At 36.3% G+C, this 22,834-nt stretch overlaps 3 protein-coding genes across 3 annotated transcripts; all 3 read right to left on the reverse strand.

Annotated features, from left to right (window-relative positions):
* Positions 1–10,866: 10,866 nt before the first annotated feature.
* Positions 10,867–16,775, reverse strand: LOC117779927 (beta-1,3-glucosyltransferase). The gene is made up of 9 exons (XM_034616276.1): positions 16,437–16,775; positions 15,494–15,630; positions 15,290–15,414; positions 15,168–15,208; positions 14,985–15,062; positions 13,754–13,886; positions 13,274–13,427; positions 11,751–12,273; positions 10,867–11,161 (listed from the first exon to the last, which is right to left on the reverse strand). Exons 1-8 carry the CDS (start codon positions 16,773–16,775, stop codon positions 11,751–11,753), a joined length of 1,530 nt encoding a protein of 509 aa, XP_034472167.1. The 3' UTR covers positions 10,867–11,161.
* Positions 16,776–17,349: 574 nt separating this feature from the next.
* Positions 17,350–18,562, reverse strand: LOC117780381 (farnesol dehydrogenase-like). Its single transcript, XM_034616894.1, has 2 exons — positions 17,957–18,562; positions 17,350–17,899 (listed from the first exon to the last, which is right to left on the reverse strand). The coding sequence occupies exons 1-2, from the start codon at positions 18,530–18,532 to the stop codon at positions 17,723–17,725; spliced, it is 753 nt and encodes a 250-aa protein (XP_034472785.1). The 5' UTR covers positions 18,533–18,562; the 3' UTR covers positions 17,350–17,722.
* A 908-nt stretch (positions 18,563–19,470) lies between these two features.
* Positions 19,471–21,799, reverse strand: LOC117782089 (myotubularin-related protein 2). Its single transcript, XM_034619035.1, has 2 exons — positions 20,170–21,799; positions 19,471–20,013 (listed from the first exon to the last, which is right to left on the reverse strand). The coding sequence occupies exons 1-2, from the start codon at positions 21,713–21,715 to the stop codon at positions 19,688–19,690; spliced, it is 1,872 nt and encodes a 623-aa protein (XP_034474926.1). The 5' UTR covers positions 21,716–21,799; the 3' UTR covers positions 19,471–19,687.
* Between the last annotated feature and the right edge of the window lie 1,035 nt (positions 21,800–22,834).

Here is a 22,834-nt window from a genome sequence, read left to right on the forward strand (position 1 = left end):
GCTGTTTTTAGTAGCGCAGCCAACTTCACGTTTTACCAGATTGAATGGCATCACTGTTCGGCAACTAAATTTTTTCAACTATACGGCAGCACTAGATAAATAGAAGAGCGCTAATTTAAAGCAAACCGGTTATATAAATTTAGTTGAAACGTTTTAATTATGTTACTTGGTCTTTAATTTTAAGTTATTTTAATTTTTAAAATACATTTTGATAACAACTGCACTATCTAGTGAATCAAATACTATAAATGCCTACAATTAGTAAAAAAAAAGTTTTTCTTTCAGCTAAATAGCAAATAATTAAACAACCTCGACAGGAGCTGCAACGGAAGCGGCAGAGCCACAACGAAATAGTTTTTTGTAAACTTTGCACGTATTTTAGTTCGGTACGAATTTGTTTTGCGCTGCTGTCCTGCAACAGTTTTCGACTTGCGCTCGTTTGTACCCGTGAAATGGTCCGAAAACAAAACTGGACACTGGACACTGACCACAAATGCAGCAAGCCAACGCCCCGCCCGCCCTGCTAAGCCCTGTCCATTGACCGCAACCTGCGACCGAAAAGCGGAAGTTTGTCATGCACGTTTAGTTCGTGTCGTGTCCTGTGTCCTGTGAATAGATGCTAATTAATTGAATGTGATTTTTTTTTAGTTTGTAGGAAAACATGCTTTGGGTACATTTAAGATTTCTACCACAATTGGTCTATAATCATTAAAACACAGATAAATTTCTAAAATTTACATGTTTGTATTCATTAATCAAAATTCTATGATTCAACAGTCCTTAATTGCTGGGACAATTGTAAGACTGTTTTTGGACACACAATCACATCACACACACACACACACACACACACATATATATATATATATATATATGGAGTTAAATACTCTCTGAGGGAGAACAACCTGCTTGATTGAATAATGCAATTTGAATGCGGTTTGATTTTGTGCAAGTCTCAAGTGTAATTAAATGTGCAAATGAATATGCATTGCAAATGTTGTGCCAAAAGCTTAGTTAATTTGATAAACAATTTCGTTGTGCATCTACAAACGAAGTACAAACCACCCCAATAAAACTTTTGACCATCGAAAAATGTATAAATCCTCTCTCCCTCTCAATCGCTAAAAATGAAGGCAGTCATAATAAACACAAATTTTGTGTAACTTTTCAGTACGTGCGCGTAATTTTAAAAAATGTTTTTACAAACAGCATAAAAATAATATTTTGAATATTTTAAATACGGCGTGGCACGTGCTTTACATTTTATACATTATTTCAGAGGTTGAGGGCAGCCCTTAATGCCAAATCCTTGACTAATTAGTGCTTCTGCTCGACATCTAAAGTGCTGCCAGTAGGCGGGGCACAACCCCTAAGCCACATCAGCAGACATTTTTATGAACTTTTAAGTATCTCACACATAAAAACAAATGTCGGTCTCGTTACTTCTTTATGTTTTGAGTGTGTGTGTGTGTGTGTGTGAAAAAATGTTGCAAGTTGTGAATTCATTAAAAATGTTCGCTTAGCTGATGCGTAGCTGTGAAATGCTAATGCAAATTATTAACAAAAACACATTTCAAATAATTCTGCAGACTTTATCTGGAAAAAAATCTCTATACATTTGTGTAAACTTGGATTTAAATAAAGCTTTTAAATTATAGTTACGATATATATATTTTTTTTTTTAACTTTTCTTTTTGGCTGCTGTTCTTAATTTTCTGTGTAGCCTTTCTATCCCACAAAAAAAACCTCTAAGCGAGGTAAAGTCTAGTGACGAAAGCAATTTCTAGACCCAAAATTTCTGATATCAATTTTGTGACGAACAAAATTTAGTTTAATCTAAAATTTTAAATAAAATATAAATTAATATAAAAACGAAAATTGGCATTCGGCACTGTGAGTAAAAGGGTGATCTTCTTTGTACATAAAAATAACTTTTGCGCAGTGCCGAATGCCAATTTTCGTTTTTTTATATTAATTTATATTTTATTTAAAATTTTAGATTAAACTAAATTTTGTTCGTCACAAAATTGATATCAGAAATTTTGAAATTGCTTTCGTCACTAGACTTTACCTCGCTTAGAGGTTTTTTTGGGATATCAGAAATTTTGCAATTGCTTTCGCTTTTGACATTGTAACTTTATCATTAATGCAGGCAAATAGTAAAATATAAAAACTTAGTTGTTGAACGTATTTCATATTTAAGAAATTTTTTTTCTTTAATTATAAAGAAAAACTAGGGGGCCCCGCCCCCTGCTCGCGTTGCTACAGCTGAGCATACTATACTGTCGGAGACCTCGAACTTACTATGAAAAAAAAAGTTTTTCATACTAAGACTTGGATTTCACCCGATCGGTCCTATGACAACTATATGATATAGTGGTTCCGATTAGAACCAACTTTGTTCAGGATATATAAGTCTTAAATAAATGCATATTCTGTAAGTTTGGTTACGATATCTAGTAAAATAAAAAAGTTTTTCATACTAAGACTTAATATTGGACCGATCGGTCCTATGACAGCTATATGATATAGTGGTCCGATTTGAACCAACTTTGGTCAGGATATATAAAACCAAGTTAAATGCATATTGTATTAGTTTGGTTAAGATTTCTCATTAAACAAAAAAGTTTTTCATACTAAAACCTAATTTTTACCCGATCGGTCCTATGACAGCTATATGATATAGTGGTCCGATTTTAACCAACTTTGGTCAGAATATATAAAACCAAGTTAAATGCATATTGTATCATTTTGGTTGAGATATCTCATAAAACCAAAAAGTTTTTCGTACTAAAACGTGATTTTCGACCGATAGATAAATGTATTTATTCACTTAACAGGTAATATCTTCCGAACCCCTCAACCAAAATTTATGTTTCATATACCAAAAAACGCGAAATTGTACGTATTACAACATATTAAAACTTAACAAATCGTTAGAGCCGTTTTGTCAGAAATCGCCAAAATGTAAGCTAAAAAACTTGATTTCACCTGTAAAATGTTACCTGAGTACTTTAGAAAAAAAGTTTAAAGGTACGCCTAAAAGCCCTCAAACACACCTTTCTAATGATATATAGAACATATCTGTAGCTTCTATGGTTTGGAAACTGTTGAGGTTTCAATTTTGGCGGGATTTAGCGTTTTCCCGCTAAACTAGCGGAAATTGAAAAGTCGTAGAACAAACATTTCTAGATTTTGAAAAGGAATCAATCCCCATCATTACATTTGAGCTTCTTTAGCGCTTTGATGCAAACAGACAAACAGACAAACAGACAAACAGACAAACAAACTGACTTTTCATTTCATTTTGAGAAGTCCACTAAAATTTTCAAATTTAATTATCTTTTGAACCAGTTATTGGATTTGGGTGATTGAGGTATCAATCGACGCGTATTTTACCAAAAAGCCCCAACGGCCCCATAAGCTGCAATTATCAAAATTTTTCCCCTCCCACTTACACCCCCGTATCTCATGACCCAGGTTGGTTAGAAAAAGTTTTAGTACGCCATTTTGTAAGTTAGAACTAAACCTGTCGATCGGTATATAACTCGATCTGATCGGACAGTCGTAGCAAATTTTCCAACTTAGCTGTATATATAGTTAGTCGCCTTTCGCACCCTTCGTGCTGCTTTCGTCACTAACGCGAACTGCCGTCCGCAGTGATTGTAGTATTTTGGTTCGTTGTTATGATAAGTTTTAGAAATCATAGAAGTTTTCACAGTGTTTTAATTGAAATTTTGTTTTATACAATTACAGTTTTTAGCAATATGGATCCAGAGTATTTTTCTATCCCACATATGTTTTAATTTTAATAACTTTTCAGTTTCTGGGCAACTCATGGTAACTTTTTTCCATTTCCAACTGAGATTATATAAAATGTTTGAAATGTGTGCAGCGTGACCAAAATTCAATACTAGAACTCAACGCGTGGATGCGAGAGGTCACCTGTGCCAGGTCCGGACTTTTAGAATTTAGCCAATTGTGCGTAAAAACTTGCCGAGCAATGTTTGTTGCACGCATGATTTATGTGCGTCCATTTGTGGCACGCAATTTTGTGCCACAAGCGAATCAACAAATGTGTTGTGCAATTGGCCAGGTCTCAAAGCATTGCTGCCACTTTTCAAAATCCCTCGCTGCGGCCATTTAAGTTGTCACGTGCAACAAATTTATTTATCCATCCACACGAATGTTGCACGACCGACAAAGGAAAATGCTTTTAAAAAGATTTTTCAACTATGCCAAATAATTGTGCAATCAGTATTGCAAATTATTTAAACTGTGGTGAATTTGTTTCCGTACTTTTAAGAATCAATGCTAACATAGAAAGTCAGGGATAACCAAGATCAACTAGAAAACACATATGCTCAAAAATATGAATATTGGCCATACTTTCTAATTTGTACAACAGAATTTTCTACTTTTTCCTATTCGTAGTCTTTGAGGCATAGGAGTCGAAGTAATTGATAAGCCTGAAATTATGCAAAATTTCTGATGCAGAATATATTTTAAAAGTGTATGACGACCTACACTAAATCACATTTCGATAAATAAAATAACCTGTATTTTAATTAAGGCTCAATTGGGCTGGAATCGCTCGACCGAAGTGTGATATCAACTTGAACGTGACCCAAAGTTTAGCATTGGAACTCAATAATCCCAAAACAGCATTACAGCTTTCATAGAATTGCTGATTAATCGGCCAAACACTTTGACTAACGTGACTTTCATTAATTATGCCACAATGAATAAGGCAAAGTGAAGAGAAAAACTTTCAGCTGGTCGCTCTCGCTCATTAGTTGACATGCCACGCCCAAAGGGGGCGCTACCCGCATGAACCCCAGATGGCGTTGTAGCGATAAGGAGCCAATATTGTACACAAACAACTGGACATGGACATGGTCATGGACTGGCTGCAAAACTTGCACAAAAGGTTGAAAACTTTGCTCGTTAATTATGACCAAAATGTAAGCAAAGTGGGCAAAAAAGAAATTTGTCAAGAGCGACGTCGTCAACGTTGAGAATTGGCTATTTGTAATTTATGCTGCATTAATTTTTATTTACCAATTTATTAACCTACAAGGAGCAACAGCAGGAAAAAAATCAAGCCGCAGATGCCATTAACGATAACAAAGACACATTTGGAATAGGCCATGGGAGGTGGAAGGTGGGGAGAGGGGAATTTACGCCCTATAGTCATTTATCACAGATACAAGCAGTGTTTGCCGTGAAAACCAATTTAAAGTAAATTAGCGCAATGAAGTCGACGACAACGATTGTCAAACTGTACACACAGTACTGCTAAAACCGCACCGGATATAGCAACGAGAGTGCAGAAGAGGAGAAAAGGGGGAAGTGGTCTGCTCTGTGTGTGTTCAAAACGAATGCGACGCGTTTCGGCCAACTTTACACATGTCTGAGCCGGCTTTAATTCCCTATCAGATCACGTACAAAGCGCGTGTTTAGCTGTGAGAGTTACTCGCATCATCCCCAATCCCATCCCCATCTTCATCACCCTTGCCCCTTGACAATTCAACCACCTTGGGGATGGAGGAAGGGGATGGGGGAGGGCAACGCCAAAGTCTTGAGGCTAGCCACAAATAGTGCAGACATTGCGCCTTGGAATTTATTGCACGTGGCAAAGTTGGTTCGGATGGGTTCAGTTATTCAGTTGGGTTACGTTGCTGCACGGACTGCAGATTAGACCTTCTGATAGACACAAAATGGTTTTTTCCTCGAGTTTAACTTTAGACATGGACAAAAATTTATTGCTGGTTAAACAGTGCACGGATTTCGTCTGAATGAAGTTGCCTACTTAGAGACTCCCCAACTTGATCTAAATGGATTCGTTTCAGGACTCGTTTCAGCTTGTGTTTTGTGGCTTACAAATGCCTTGCAGCGATTTGAAAATTTTGCCCATCTTTTGACTGATGAGTGAGCAAAATAATAGCTAAAAGAAAGAAGCTATAAAAAGTTTTTGAAACAAATTTGTTTTGATACGGATCAGTGAATTCAGAGCCTCTGATCACTTGATTTAAATAAAAGTAAGGTCTCGAGTTCTCAGTTACACATTTGACTTTCAGATGCGATTTGAAGTTTAACGCCCCAGCACCTTTCACTTCTCCAGAACTGAAACTATTTTATTCCATTTTAAATATCGGACCCGCATAGTGAAAGCTCCTATACAATTTAAAGAGAGGCAGTACAGTTTATTTTCAGTAAAGTACAACAAAACTGGAATTAAACTCCCTCGTGGTATATTTATATGTATCCGATAAGTAGCTGAAAACAAAATATTGAAAACGAATATGTAATATTTTTAATAATTGTAATCGACCCATATTGAGTGCATTTAGCAGTTTTCAATCAGTAATCGCTCCTTTACGTGGGTTGAATCAGTTTCCAGCACCGTGTGATTATAGCTTTAGTATTAAATCGGGCTACTATGTTATTGAAATGTTTGTTAAAAAATAAAATCAGTCCTAAGTATCGATACCAAAATTTATTATTTTTGATTTTTTAAATTTTCCCGATCAATAGAAAAAGTTTTAATCAAGTATTATGATTGGTGATCAGAGTTATCTGATCAAAGTTCCAGCTTCAATTTTTTCAGACTCATAATTTTTATTTGCAGTCCCTGGTATATGGTATTCCTTATATGAGTACTAAAAATATTGAAATAAAACTGATTAAATGTTAATGTAAAAAATGTAGAATCCTCTAGTACATACTGTATATATCCTAAATTTCAATAAGCTTCTGAGTCCACTCTGAATGTGAAGACATTATAAATGTAAAATTCAAACAGAAAATGAAAACTGAAACAATTGAGTAAATTCAAGTGGGAATTGAAAGCTGAGCTAAACTTGCTTCAAGAAACGGAAAGTCTAGGAGGTGTTTGCTAGTGAGTCCCAATCATAGTCTCATTCCCAGACAAAGTCACAAACTGTTTGCCAAATCGCCAAGGATTTTGTTTCACATTGTGTGAGGGAAATCTTTTTAAACAATTTCTCTCTATGCTTCATTTCGTTGTGTGTCTTTGGCTTGCGGGGAAATCAAGAGAGACAGAGAGAGAGAGACGGAGAGAAAGAGACGAGAGGGAGTAAGGTTACTTAAATTTTCTTGTGGCTTAACTTTTTGATGTTTGGAGTAAGATTAACGTCAGGATTCCACACACCCGGACTTCCCACACCCCTCGCCTAACACCCCGGCTGGACCTTTACTGACGTGACATTGTGCGTGTTCCGTCTAATCTACTTTCAAGTAGCCACAAGCAACACCCATGTCCATGTAATCTCTATGTGTGTGTCTGTGCTTATGTCTGTGTGTGTGTCTGTGTATGTGTGTTAGTGTTGTTTTGTGCACTGGCAAGGGACAAACTGTAATTTTATGCAAAAGAAAATGCTTCATGAAATTCTCAAGATAATGTGAACAATTTTTGACATTTACTCTGAGCTTCTTTTTTATGTATTTCGCAGATGAGAAAGCAACAAAATCTACAACGAACTCATCTGCCATATGCATCAACTTTGACACAAAAAAAAAACTAAAAAGGGGAAATCATAAAAAAGACGGTGAAAATGTTGCTGAAAAAACTAAATCTAAGGTCTTAATTAAAAATTTTAGTGACCACTATATAAAACCAAACATTATATTATCATTAAAATGTTCTTCAAAAGCGATTGAAGAAAAACTATTAAAGAATGAAAGGTTGAAAACTTTTACTTTCTCTCAAATGCTAATAAAATAAATCAATAAAAATATAAAGCTTCTAGCTAATGGTAACAAGAAATAATATCTTTTGAGCATGTCAAAGATTAAATACCCTTGATAATTATATAAATATCATTAATTTTATACATATATTGATTTTCGGGCTAACTTTGAATGTGTCAACTGAATGCGTCTAAGAAAGCTATAACATTTTCAGTGCCGATTAGACGAAAGACTGAACCCTGCAATTTAAAAGCTGAGAGAAAACTAAGTTACTAAATGGATTTTTACATTTGTTAGTTTGTAATCTGTTAGAAAATAGCTTGTCATTTCGAGCAATAAAAAAAACTAAAATCTTTATTTTACACATGTCATGATAACAATTTATTTCTCACAATTTACTTCTTAATCAGGTTTATGTTATTGTTATCCAGTTCATCACCTGGTTCAGATATATAATATAATTTTTAATTCTCCGTTCACTTGTTGTAAGAAAACAATAATACCCGATTATAGGGTATAAAAATCTCTATTCCACATTTTGGAATAAAACCCGAAATGCGTTTGAACAAATGCAGCAGTTTAAACTTGAAAAATGCAGTTAACAGTTGTGTCGATTTCTTTGGGTGAGCCCATATACAATATTAGTATATATTGCTATAATTCACTTTTCCTTCCATAATTTCAGTTCTTTGGCTGATCACAGTCGGCGCACTGCCCTGGAGTCCAAGTGATCCAATGCAGCCAGCTTTATTTCAGGTGTATTCGAATCAAAAGCAACGCAACTTGGCCAGAATTCATCAGTTGCCTCAGAATGCCATTAATTTCGTGGGTCCCAGACAGGCAACATCCCTGGAAGAAACTGAGGATGAGGATGATGATGATGATGGTTACTACGATGATGACTACGAGGATGAGAATGTGGCCGTGGATTATACGAAACCCGACGAAGCTGATTACGATTGGCGTTGAAAGATACATGCATACATTTATTTATAATACGAACATATAAATGTAGCGTTTATTTAACTGCAACTTGGTTAGTAATTAAATTTATTTGAAATTCAACTTGTCGCAGTGGCATGCGGCAGTCAGCATGCGGCATGCAGCGGTTGGGTTGCTTCGTATTCATTGAAAAAATCCGCAACTAATTAGGACAAGAAGAGAAAGAGAGAGATAGAGAGAGAGAGAGAGGAAGAACACGTATAGGTATGTGTTCTTTGTCCTTCAGAGGCAGGCAGTGTCTCTGCCATTCCAGAGATAAGCAACTCGAGTGTCGCGTTGCCAGACATACGAAAAGCCAAACAGAGCAAATAAACAGAAGCTGTCAGACACAAGCCCATTACAAGAGAACAAAGTTTAAATGCACAACTTTGAAATACCCTCGCTGTTGTTTTTTAACAACGTAACCCAATCAAATATAAATAGTTTTCTATTCAATTTCTGTGCCATCAGCTAATCAAAGTCTTAGTAACTTCTTTATTTATAATCAGTCACTCAAACGTAATTCTTAAAAATCAGGCCTGTTCCGGGTTTCACTTTCGGCAAGATTTATCGGAAGTGAAAATCTTTAACCTGTTCTAATTTGATTATAGAAACATTTTGCAATTTGAATTCCCATTGAGCTGATGAATTTAAGTCTGATAAAGTGAAAACAAATATAATCATAAATGCATAAGTGCAACTTGAGAAAATACATTTTATGAAATACTATAAAAGTGTAAGTGAAAACCGAAACAGGCCTGAATATTTGAAAAATTAAAAAATGAAAGTTTGACTGTAGAAAGGGCTTTTAACTTTTTTTTCTGAACTAAAATCATACTCGTATTTCGAAACCAAAACAAGCCGAGAATCGTTTAATGGAGGAACACCCTTTAAAGCGAATGAGCACAGGTATAATTAAAAGCATGGCCTTAATTTCATGTGAAAGTGTATGTCAACAAATGCGACTCTGTATATAAGTCTGCTTAAATGTGATACTTTTCATAGCAATAACCTGAAGATTAAGGTGTTTCCGAAATACGTTTAATAATTAAAGATATCCGACAAAATAACCACAGGCAATTACAACTGTCAACGCGTCCAAATAAACTGACACATTGCTTTCCCCTATTTAGGAAAGTAGCCAAAATTTTTACCCTGACATCCCCCATCCTCCTAATCCCCCATCTATCGGTTACTTGCGAAAAGTATTGATTGGTATTTAAATAATAGATGCACTTCTATTAAGCACGTTGTATGCCACATGCTACGTGGTGGGTGACTGGGTGCCCATTGACAATTGAAGTGTGGCATGGGCGGATAAATGAAACGCTTTTGTTTGTTTATCGCCCAGTATCTCAAAGATGCATACTTCAATTGGGCTGAGTGGAGCCAAGTTCCGTTTTATTCAGCACAATTCAGTTCAGTTCAGTTCAGCCAACAAACCACCGACGAATAAACCACTCGAAAAATGCAGTGAAGCGTTAACTGTTGATGCCCCCATCGGGATGAAGCAGAACTGTCCTCGACTTGGTCCTTGCACAAATTTACATTTAATGAGGTTTAAGTAACTGAAAGGTGCCAAAAAGTCATTGAAATTGCTTTGCGATGCTTTAAGTCTTAAATGATTCCTATGATGATCTAAAATACTTCTGTTCTCAAATTGAATTTCTATGTAAATTTGGTGACCATTTTTTTCTGAGATATTCTCTGCTTGATAGACAAATAAAATTTACTAACGCAATATTTTCTTTGTATAAATTTACGTATATTAAGTTGAGTTTATTAACGACAAATTTAAAAATCATGGAATTTAAAGGTGAAACTTGATATTTCATATTTTGAATTTTCGAAAAACTCAAGACAAACCGAATTCTGGCAAAATAAATCATTTTTAAAGAGCTAAATAAAATTGAAATGCAGAATGAATAAAGGGAACGAATCAAGATCGATATGACATTCGGTTTGAAAATCAGCTCAGTTGCAAAAAACAAACTCAATGAAAATCAAAATAATGCTGATAATGAGAATCTCATGCGATTTTTGACACTACCAAAATTCTCAAATATATGCAGGTTTGTGACTAAATAATATTGGGTTTTTTTTATTAAATTATTTAAATGTTGATTTATTGTTAAAAACGAGAAATTCTTATAATTATACTTTGTAGCAAGAGTGCGTTATATACATACTACAGTCCAATAATACAGAAAAAAATTGCCTGTGTTTTAAATTATATTTTAGCTAACAAAAATATATTACTTATAGATCTAAAGTAAAGATATATTTAAGAAAAAATTATAAATTACATTGCATTTACTTAAGATTAACGAGATGCAACGAACTCAATCTCATTTCACAATCTTTCGTTCATCTTATTTCACATCAATTGCCATCCATATCAATATACATATGTTCTCAATGGAGAGAGCCATTTTTGTTGAGTATATCTGAATTCATTATCTTGTATCTAAAATAAAAAAAAAATAGAGAAATTTATCATTCATCGATCTGTACATTTATTCAAAATTAGAAAATTCATATTATTCCGACAAACAAACACACTTTGAATCCCTGGATTGAAAATAAGTTTTGTGGTTTCTTATCTGGAGACTGTTCTAAATATATAATACATTTAATTATCGTTAATCCAGAATAGTAAGGACCATAAGCCCAAGGAATTAACCCAAACAAAGAACAAACAGCTTCAATCGTCTGTGGCACATTTCATCGGAATGTGGCAACCACATTTAAGCATTTTCACTAATTAAAGTGACACGAAAGCCGCAATACACACACAATCAAACACACACACACTAAGACCTTTTGCACCGCGAAACTGGTAAACTTTTTCCCGCTAGAAAATGGAAAATTTGTGTGCTTGGCAGCCGCTGTGCCTGGAGCTGAAGGTGGAGCCGAAGTAGATTGAATTTTGGACGAGCCATGGCTTTGTGGTGACAACATTTGTCCAACTGTCACAGCCAACGAGTTTCGGCTGAAGTTGTTGTTGTTGTTGTTGTTTGTAATTACGGTCGAAATACTTTTGATATGCCACTCACCTAGAGATCCAGATGCTTTGTGGTGCCATCCAAGCCAGTTGCCATGTTGACCAGCTGCAGCAGGCCATGGCCAGTTAGCTGCATCGGCGTTGCCCGCTCATCCCGATCCTTGCCAGCCACATGACGCACACTCGTGTTGCCCAAGGCACCTGCCAGCCAGCGTTTGTACGTGTGTTCCGGAGTTGTCTGCCAGTATTTGTGAAATGAGATGGGCGCATTTAGGTGCAACAGCTCTGGGGCATAGTCCTGTGGCCGTGCCTGATGCAAACCGGACGCATGCAACGCAGGCACACCCAATGCCTGCAAACAGTAGCCGAGTATCATGTCATCGGGTGCGTTGGCCGCCGGGCAGCTGCACTGCTCCACTATGAGCCGCACCAGCGGCACACTGAGCACAATGCCAGCACCGCCCGTGTGGTAATTGAAGCCATCCGGCGCATATAATCGATAGCCATATCGTTCGCCCAGATAAATGTGCTCCGTGTGATTGTAACAGCTCAGCAGAGCGCTCAGACGGGGCACACTACGAGGGATTTATGCCACATGTTGGATATCAATAAAAAACAAGTAAGACCGCTTAAGCCGATCCACCGACTGCGAGATACCCGTTACTCAAATTACACATACAGGTATTACCTGTCAGGTATGTTTCATAAAAATTGTCGATGCTTCTGAAACCAAGCAATCAGGTGTATTTTAGAAATCTATTGCTATTTTGAAAACAACCTTTCAAAATGTTGGTGTTCTCAAAATGTTAGAGATTTAATTTTTTCGAGCGTATTTTATTTTCATTTTTATTCAATTAAGATTAAAAAAAGATATTTTAATTCAAATTAATAAATATTTAATTTAGTCAAATCTCATATAATAAATCAAAAATATTTAAGAAAAACTTCAATCTTTGCCATTTTATGTTTGTTTCCATTTGAAACATACTGCTAAACCTCTAGACTCTAGAGTCTAGAGTATACAAATTTGAAACATACATAACACAGGCATAACTACGTTAATATTTATCCGATCTTCTTGTATTTAAGTAGGATGATTAGTAATAATAAAAATAAATCTTTACCAGCAAAAAAAGTGTGCTATATTAAAAAGTGATGGTAATACGGAGTTTTTGCAGTAGGTGCGGGTATAATTGCTCTAGCCCTTTTAGGGCCGGGTTTCTTATATCTCGTTATATATTATCAAAGAGATATTTTTAAATTAGACATTAATTTCTATACATTTTATGTCAAAATATCTATAATATTGTTATCAGACCTTTAACTAGACATTTAGACAGATCGTCTCACTAGACAGTCTCGGCAGATGATGCTGATCTCTAATATATTTTTATATATTTTACATAAATTGCTACAAATACAAAACACCCTTTAATTCTACGAGTAACGGGTATTAAAGATATTAATATAACAATGATAATTTTAATTGAATGCGCTGTCAGGCGTGTAAGCCGCATAAAAATCATGGCTCACACACACACACACACACACACACACAAATACACACACACATACCTTAGTAGAGTATCATCATCGACGAGCATCAGCCAACGTATGTCCGTTAGCTGTGTGATATCCTTGAGGGATAATTGCAAAATTGCCAATGTTTTGGCACAATGTCCAGTTGGAACGTTTGGTAGGCCGGTGCTGATTGTCGGTATGTCGGCATCTGTTGTTGTTGGTAACCAGTTGTTGTTGTTGTTGTTGTTGTTGTAGGTCAAATTGTGGAAGATCACAAAGACAAATCAATGAATATTCAATATGGCAGTTGCAGTTGCTGTTGCTGTTGCTGAAGATGCAAGTTAAAAGTTGCAGCGGAAGTTAAAGTCAACCTGCTTGCCAATGTGTGTGTGTGTGTGGGTTTCGTTTTCGACTCCTGTTTTTGTTAATTCAGGTGTGTGTGTATCTTAACGTGCCCCAAGCAGCATCAACAACAGCTGCATCCATTCATTTGCTCTAATTGCTCGCCACGTTGTCGATATTGTGTCGCTTTACCTGCCACATCGCTGTAGTATTTGCGTCGCTTGGCATCGGCTGCCCAGGTGCGTTCGATGATTGGTATACGCTCCTTATGGAATTTTGCACAGGTTTTGATTGCAAAATAGATGTGTGCTCCAGTTGTGTGCACCTGTTGTGGGTGAATATGGTTTGTTTGCCTTTGAATTTGGAGTTTATGTTTACGTCCGACAATTGCCAGAAAATTTATGGTTATAGCTTTCAAATGCTAATTGCTTGAATGGCCTATAGCTGCACTAATGTTTGCTTTAAATTGCCACTGTACGAGTTATGAAAGTTCCACAATTATGCAACAGTTTCAGTCCCCAGTTTGCAGTTCTTTAATTAAAAACAGTCAGTCATCTTGTGCCCCAAAGTTTTCATTAAGTTTTTTAATTAACATTCAGAAACAGCAAAATATTTATAAATTTTGTAGTTCAATTCAAAAAATGTAAGGAAGTTTAAGCTTGCTGTTGGAGTCAAAATAAACCTACATGCATGTTTATGTTGCAAATGTGCAACATACCGATTTTACTCATATGTATCAAAACTAAGACTAAAAAAAGGAAAGTCAGAATTTGTGTATATCTTAATAAGCATGCATATTTTGAAGTATATAAGATATTTTCCAAATTATCTGTTCGCTTATTTAGAATATTTTGTGACTTATTATAAAGCCAATGTTCATAATAATTGTATTATTTTTAAAATTTTGAATATGAAGCAAATATTATATATACTTAAGTGTATCTGATCCATAAATGCAGTTAAGCCGTTTTTTTGTTTTCGAAAACATAGTTAATTAAATAAATAAAACAGAAGACATCTTTTTTTTTTGTAATTTTACTCTAATAAAAATAGCCACATCAAAATTAAAAATATAAATGAAAAAAATCATTTAAATACTGCCGAGTAAATCAAATGGGAAGTTTCTTTTTTTTGGCTCTACAGCTCGAATTGAATAACTTGTAAATTTTACTCTAAAAAAAAAAAAACACATCAAAATTCGACTAAATAAAAAAAAAATAAAGATTAAGTCTAACAAGTTCTTTTTTGCTTCTACAGCTCTAATTGAATAACTTGTAAAATTCATTTGATTTGTCAATTCTTAAAACATTTTTTAAACTTGATTTTATCTTCTCACTTCAACGCATTAATTATTGCTGACCTTTGCAAGTGCCACAACCCTTCCAAGTAGCCTATTCATGAATACACCCATAAGTCAACTCACACAATGCACAGCATTCCCAGTGGCCGTTTCAGGCTTCGCATGCAACACACAAGACACAGGCTTAGACACCGACTCCGGCTTCGGCTCAGTCTCAGGCACATTGGAAGCCCACTCTGCTGTCGTTTTTCGCGCGCCCGTCGGCGTCACTGAGGATGCCAGCGACCAGGTTGGCGACATGCTCGCCGAGGGACAAATGTAGGCAGCACTTTTCAAAATTATTTTGCGTTGTAACAGGTCTTTGTCGTCGTCTTTGTGGATGTTGTTTCTGTTACTGTTACTGCTCCTGTTTCGCTTCGCATCATCATCATCATTTGGCACAGAAGGTGCTAAATTATCGAAAATGAATCGGGCCAACTCATGGGCCGCATCTATGGCGAATTCGCTGTGCCTGGTGGCATTGAGGGCATTAACAGCAACAAGTTCGGCCAGACTGCAAATGCATGTTCCATGATGAGTTATGGGCGTCACAATGTGACAGTGTGTCCCCCTTCCCTCCCCACTGGACTCACCTGCGCAGCAGAGCACCTGTGAAAATAACGCCAGCACTTAGCATAGGATATGGAAACCATGTTGGATTCTTATAGTGCGCAAAGTGATGCACAATTGTTGCCTCAGCATCGTACAATGCGTGTCCATAATATGCCAGCTGAAAAGTAGAAAAACAGATGCCAATTTGAATAATTAATGTCGATGCCGAGAGAGAAATTGTTTAACTATTTTGAATAACTGTATATCCTCTTAGTTAGATCTTTATTTTCTCTTAAGTTTTAAATAAAAATTCAAAAATATACAAATCTTATTTTTTGTACCCAATTTTAAAAATAAGTAACGGATATCATAAAAATTCTAGCTCAAGTTCCAAATAAAAATGAAATGCCGAACGTAAACTGCGACTCGTTTACAGAAAAAGATTCTGTACAAAAAATTTCAAACCTTTTATTTACTAATTAATTTTAAAATAGTTAAAAAATTTTTTATAAGATTATTATCTCAAGTTAGATTCATTCAAAAGTTAAGAGTCTTTATAAAAAAAAATTATTTTTTAAGCTTAAAAATATAAGAAGAATAAAAATGAGAACACAAAAAAATTGTGTATAAAGGATTCCGCGAATTGATCTGAAACTCTGTTCTCCAAAATTTTGTACATTTTGTTTGCAGCTTTGGCTCAACCAATTTTATTGCAAAATTAAATTATTTATAAATAATTATAAATAAAAATTTATATATTTTCAGGATATTTATTTTATTTGTTTATTTAACATATGCACGACTAAAAGCAGTCGACAAGAAAAAAGTATAAAAATGAGTTAAGAATTAAAAATAAAATTAATATGAAATATAAATTATGAACTGTAATGAAAAATTCAAATTACAAAGCTCATTGAAAATATAGTATATCTGTATTTTTTGAGCGCCTATTAAAGATGCCTGGTTTTAGCGACGGCAACGCACCTCTTGAGCATTCCGGCGATTTAGCTGGTCGAGGAGACCTCGTAGGGAGGACACGTGCGTGTTATGCTGACACCAAATAATCCAATCGGTGTTCGCATTTAGCAAACGTGTCTGGCTTCGCAATTGCGGCATCGCGTCCAATATTGTCCAGTAATTGAATAGTTCATGCATTATGTGCACCTTAATGACATAATCATAATCCGCTGGGATCGCTTCTAATTCGGATATTTGTTGCCGTTGTTGCCGCAAGTTCTCACGCAGACTTTGGCAGCTGTGTGCGTTCTGTTGTGGACATGAGATAAGCAATAGAATTTCGCGGCCATGGCAAAAACAACCCATGTAGAATATAAACAGCAGAAACAATAAGCCAGGCTTAAACTTCATTTTTATTTTGTATTTTCTTTTTAAACTAATTCGATTTAATTGTTACATTTTAAAGCACTCTTTTTCAATTTAACTGAGAATTAAAAAACAATGGCCAAATTAACCGTTATGACTGTGACTCGCGCTGCCAACCACTTCAGTTCCGTACTCCGAATGCGACTACGTTAATGAACGGGTGAATACGTACTGAAGCAACTGTGATTGTGATTCTAATTTTGGCGCAAAAGGACATGAAATGTTACGCGAATTAATAAATGCGCAAGCGCCAAAGTGCGGCACAATTTATGAATGAAAATGGAATTTGCGCAACAGTTGGCAACGCCTGCTGACAATGACAATGAATTAGCTTGCTTGTATGTAAGTGTGTATGCATGTGAGTTCAAGCTTTAACAAATTAATTATGCGCCTTGTATTCTTATGAAAATTAGCATTTCTTTCATTAAGTATATTTTTTTTCCACTTCCAGAATTGTTGTATAAATTTATAAACATACTCTGATACACAAAAATTGTAAAAAAAAAAATTTAAATACTCTTTTTATACACTTTTTTTAATGTAACGCAAAAAAGGGAATCTTAAGGTACAAGAATATACGGGCTTACAAAAATTGCCTATACTACGAGTAATACTATTATTTAGTAGGTTTCATAATATGGTTCCAGCACCAGGGAATATTTATCTATTTATTTCCATATAAGTGAAAGTGTACTTGAGAATTTTTGTCGCCATTAAAGTTTTACTTGCGAACTTGATTTGTGATTTTAATAATTATAAAATTTGTTACTTGAATAACTTGTGGAATTTAATGTTAAAATTTGTATGCATTCTTAAGTGAACATAAAATAAACCTTCATAATAATTATAATGCACTTATAGATTTAAATACTATTAATTGTAATAAATTAAAACAACTCGCCAACTGGCTTAATTATCATCTCGTGTATTTGCATATGTGGAGGCGTGGATATTGAAAACAATACCGCCTGAGCAATATCCTCCGGCTTAAGCATTGTTTGGCTAACCGAATTACGCACATTGTCCGGCAGTATATCCGTATCAACGATGCCAGGGCTAACACTCTGTAATTATATATTAATAATCAGCTTATAAAAAGAATTTTACAGTGGCGTCTTTACCGTGATCTTGATTCGAGTTCCCAGACCCATAAACTCCTGGCGATACATTTCGGTTAATGCAGTAACCGCATGCTTGGTGGGCGGATAGATATTAATTTCTGGGGCATGACCTGGCGTGGGACCAAACAATTTGTGGCCAAGTATGCTGTTGATTAGGATAACATGTCCATCGACATTCCTCGTCTTCATGGAGGCAAAGGCACGCTGTGTGCACATTATAATGCCCATTATGTTGGTCTGAACTGTTTGCTGGATGAGCGAGATCGGCATGTCCACCAGTCGGCCATCTTGCAGGGAACCAGCATTATTTACCAGGATATCAATGCCGCCCAGCTGTTTCTCGATCTCATCGAAAGCCTCTTTCACCGAATTCTCATTGCCCACATCGCAAAACAGGGGAATTAGCTTCTCCCTTCGTTCAGCCGGCAATAATTTCTGGAGTTCCTTGACACGTTCTACACGACGAGCCAATCCGACTACAACGAGACCTGCATTGACCAGGTCAACCACAATAGCCGATCCAATGCCCGAACTAGCGCCGGTTACGACGGCAACGCGATTTTGCCATCGATCCATGTTGCTGGACAACCAATTAGAATAAACACTCAAGTCGATCTGAGTCTCTATGAAGTAGAATCAATGCTATTTATAGAATCTCAGCGAAGCTATAGATTCGAATCATGCGCATGTCTGCACGTATATTTCAATTGAATTAATTAAGCTTGTTTATAAACGGTAGGCGTTCTCCTACGGATACTATTATCATCGTCTATTCTGTGTGTTTTATTATAACTGCTTTGTCATGATGTTGCAACAATATACAATTTGCAATTTGCAAATTTAGTTAAAATCGTAAAAGCCCACGTTCATTTGCAACTTGACATTAACCTGATAAGGAATAAATATTTACTATATATACACGTATCGCAATAATATTACATTACTGATTATCATTACATACTGTTATCATTAAAATTCAAAACATGTTGGTTTAATATGTTATTTTTTTTATTTTATATGTTTCATAATAATTTAATTTTTAAAACTTTAAGGAAACGTTGCCATTATTTCAAAATAAAATACATATCGGGACAAAATTAACTGCCTTCCTTTCAGAATGTCAATTTTATCCTTATTTGACGTCTTATATGATTCTACCTCAAAATTGGAAATCTCAATTCTTTTTCCATCACTGTCCATTTTTTCCATGCCTTCCCTTGACGTCTTTTCGTTAATTTCAAACTATCATACCTTGTTGAATCTTAACCGATTTCCTTGCGAAATGTTTAATATTTGTTAGCCTATTGGCCAAACTAGGAAAGCTGGAAAGCAGGATAAACTATAAGAAATATTATTATTGTTAACGTTGAAAACAGGCTTTCATTAATCTGCAGATGTTTTCAGAAACAGTGTTTGTTTTTTTGCATACGAAACACATACATAAGTTTTTAAAGACCTTGATCTAATAAGTCAACGTTTATTTCATTTAATGACTGTAAAAGAAATACACAAAATTTTCTTATCGGTCATGCCCAGTCACAAAGAATTTCATTTTATTATTAGAAACGTGAATATAAATATATATATGTATGTACATACTCGTATGTCGAAGCGTACATATTTTTTATTTCTTGCTTATGCACATAATTTTTGGATTAAAATAACTGTTAAATATGTATATAATTTTCAGTAAAGTTAGTGATAACTAGTAGTAGAAGCGATAAATACTATTTAATGCATGGGAGAAGCCAGTCGTGTGGTCGTCTGCATGTTGTTACTGCGATTATTTAGCTTAAGGCGCAACTCATTGACGTGCTTAAAGAGCTGATCCTGTTTGGACAACAGTTCTCGTGTGCGCTGACAACCATGCTGAGGTGCACACAAGCCCGGATTCCAGCGGCAGTACAGTCCTTTCCAGAGACGCACGGCACGCACGCTGGCAATGGGACGCAATACGGGCTCAGGGCCATGTGTAAATGATGGGAATAATGGATTTAGATACTGATCCAGGGAAGAGTTAATATGCGTCCACAACGAAGTGGTCTTGTGCTTCAGATCTGCAAGAAATTAAATAATTTAGTTCGATGTTATATGAAAAAAAGAAAACAAGAAAATATGAAAATAATAAAAAAGGCTTGGAATCAAACAGAGAACAAAGAAAAGAAAATTTAAAAAAGATAAAAATAGAGTTCAAGCAGTGCAGTGTAACTTACCCTCTGCCACGCGCTCCGCTTCAGTATTGCAGAGGAAGGTGCCAAAACGGCACGAATACAGATGATCCACAATGGTGATGAGGAAGTGCTCATTGAATTCAAATGCATTGCTAAACTGGTGACTCACTTGCCACACACAGTCGATAAATTGGAGAAACACCGGCGAGCGATCCGCATCCGAGTGCTTGTTATCGCCATGTCCAATGCGCTGCTGGAACTTATGACCAAACGACAGCCACTCCTTCTCGATGAGCACCTCAAAGCCTCGCACAGTGCGATAATGCGGATCCAGCAGCAGCATAGATAACGCCGTTAACTGTGCAGTCCGATCCCAGCCATCGGAGCAGTGGACTACCACCGAAGTGCTCATCGTTTCCACCTTGTCCACGATGCGCACGGCGCCAGCGAGAATGCAACGTATGTGCTTCAGCCACAACGTGCTGTCAATGGCCGTCTGCCACTTGGAGTCATCGGGGGTTGGATAGCACGCTTCCTTCACCTTGCGCAGGCTCTCACGCATTACATGGATATTATGTATATCTAAGAAATTGATCTCCACATTCTTGTAGGCATCTTCCGACTCGTAGCCGCCGCCCTTGGCCTTGTTGGCAATGGCATTGGCACTGGGCCGTGCATCCATGATGGTCAGCTTGTCCGACTGTGCATTAGCCTCCATAATGTAGCTGAGATAAGCCTCATCATCTGCATTGCGTTTACCGCTCACGCCCACAAGCGGTTGTGAGCAGCGTGTAATGGTTGCCTGAGTGCGAGGATTCATCCAGGACAATACTGGAAGACGACAACGCGATCGAAACTGTGCAACTCGACGCAAGAAATCATCGGAGGCTGCCTTGGGTACAGCCCACACAGCTGGATAGCTATCGCAAATGCCATAGGATTCATTCAGTTTCGTGGCACGCCACATGTCATTAGGAACGCCAAGGCGTCGTAGCTCTGCCAGTGGCTCGTACACTGCCCATCCATCCCAGCCTGCGCTAACAGCCGCATTGGCGGCTGGTGGCTGTGCTGCAGCCGCATGGGCGAATGCAAACAGCTTTCCGCTGTAAGAGAGTGGAAATGCGTTGGCCTGGAGCTTCTCGAAGACCGTGCGACGCGAGTGATTCTGTTGCTTGTGTGCAAAGCGCAAGTTGCGCATGTCCTTGCAGAATATTTCAATGCCGTAGCTGTTCTCGCCACGTGACGTGGCACCTCCAATCTTCTCAACGCGCGCTATCACACCCAACGGCACGTCCACGACGAGCGGAGGCTCCTGATCCCGCAGCGGAAGCGAACGAAAGTATAAACGATAATTGGTAATCGTTAGGGCACCGAATACGGGACCGCGATATGGACAGACGTATGTTACATCGTTCTTCTGGTCCTGGTCCTCTTCACCCTCCAAATAGGCAAAGGGCGTATCCCTCAGTACGCCATTCTCGGCACCGTGTTTCGAGCCCAATGAACTTGATTTGGAGCTACTGTCCAACGAGTTGCTGCTCGCCGTTTTCGATGCCAATTTATCAGCTAAGCTTGATGGAGCTTCCATTTCTGCTGAATGGATAATAACCTACTTTCGCTAATGTTGTATTGAACACTGTGTCGTAAACAAATCTTGCGACTGATAAAAATTCTATCTTATTTTGCCCAACATACATATACGTCTTTGTTTGTGTGTTGTATATGTATACAGATGTTTATTAGGTTGCCCATCCAGTAAAAATTTCCGATCTGGCTCGATTTTTACCCAAAAAAAATGTGTAAATTAAAAAAAAAAGATTTTCGGAATTTTTGTACCTTTTTTCAATTTTTTATTTCTTTACCTAGAATTATTTAAATTTTAGCAGAACTACGGTTAGAATTTTGTCGCTTTTCTTATATAATCTTCACCGGAACCAGTGTAAGCAGTCTTTAGCGAAGCAGTTTGAATAAATGTTCCGAAAAGGTTGAAAGTTTTTGGTTGAAAAACGAAACATTTTGAAAAAGTCAGAATTTACGCTGCCCGCGGTTTTATATTTTTTTTTTACAAAAGAATTTTGACAACAAAATAGATTTTACGGGAAAAGGGGCTGTTCTGGCAGCACTGGTGTTAACATTATTGGCATATTTGAACAGCTGATAACACATAAGATGACCATAACAGAAAGACGCTGTTAATTCAAATCGATAACAACAATCCCAATATATTATCGATAAAACAACGCTTGGCGCTATTTTTAAACTGGAGAATAAATAAATTCTAAGCCTAGCTAAAATTGTAATGCTAGCATTGACAATATTTTATATATAAAATAAAATGAAAATTTGTTTTTTTGTAATAAATTTTAATTTATATATATGGTACATATAAAAAACTCCTAAACGGAATTTTTGCCTTTACTAAATTGTTAGTTTTCTTTTCACAATATTATATAAATATATGTACATATTGTATGTGTTTTTTTTTGTTTTCTTGTATAATTATATTTTGTATTTAGTTTTATTTTAGTTAAGTGTATTTCATTTTTATGTATTTTCAACAAAAGTTAACAATTAAACCAATTTAATTTTGATCAAATTAACTTAGTTTTCCCATTAGTAATTTAAAAATTTAGATTAATTTTGTATTGATTTTAATGCTATCGTTACGTACAATATGAAATACGCTATGCATCAACAGAAAACATTT

The sequence above is a fragment of the Drosophila innubila genome (assembly GCF_004354385.1).
Source record: "Drosophila innubila isolate TH190305 chromosome 2L unlocalized genomic scaffold, UK_Dinn_1.0 4_B_2L, whole genome shotgun sequence".
NCBI lineage: Eukaryota > Metazoa > Arthropoda > Insecta > Diptera > Drosophilidae > Drosophila > Drosophila innubila.

What these genes read in the sequence shown, in the direction of transcription:
- LOC117779927 (XM_034616276.1), bottom strand. Translation starts at nt 16,775, where the DNA reads ATGGGTTGTTTTTGCCATGGCCGCGAAATTCTATTGCTTATCTCATGT. An exon ending in ATCGCCGGAATGCTCAAGAG is followed by an intron (nt 15,631 to 16,436) that starts GTGCGTTGCCGT and finishes TCTACTTTTCAG; the next exon opens with CTGGCATATTATGGACACGC. An exon ending in ATACTACAGCGATGTGGCAG is followed by an intron (nt 13,428 to 13,753) that starts GTAAAGCGACAC and finishes CAACAACAACAG; the next exon opens with ATGCCGACATACCGACAATC.
- LOC117780381 (XM_034616894.1), bottom strand. Translation starts at nt 18,532, where the DNA reads ATGGATCGATGGCAAAATCGCGTTGCCGTCGTAACCGGCGCTAGTTCG. An exon ending in GAACTCGAATCAAGATCACG is followed by an intron (nt 17,900 to 17,956) that starts GTAAAGACGCCA and finishes ATATAATTACAG; the next exon opens with AGTGTTAGCCCTGGCATCGT.
- LOC117782089 (XM_034619035.1), bottom strand. Translation starts at nt 21,715, where the DNA reads ATGGAAGCTCCATCAAGCTTAGCTGATAAATTGGCATCGAAAACGGCG. An exon ending in AGCGGAGCGCGTGGCAGAGG is followed by an intron (nt 20,014 to 20,169) that starts GTAAGTTACACT and finishes AATTTCTTGCAG; the next exon opens with ATCTGAAGCACAAGACCACT.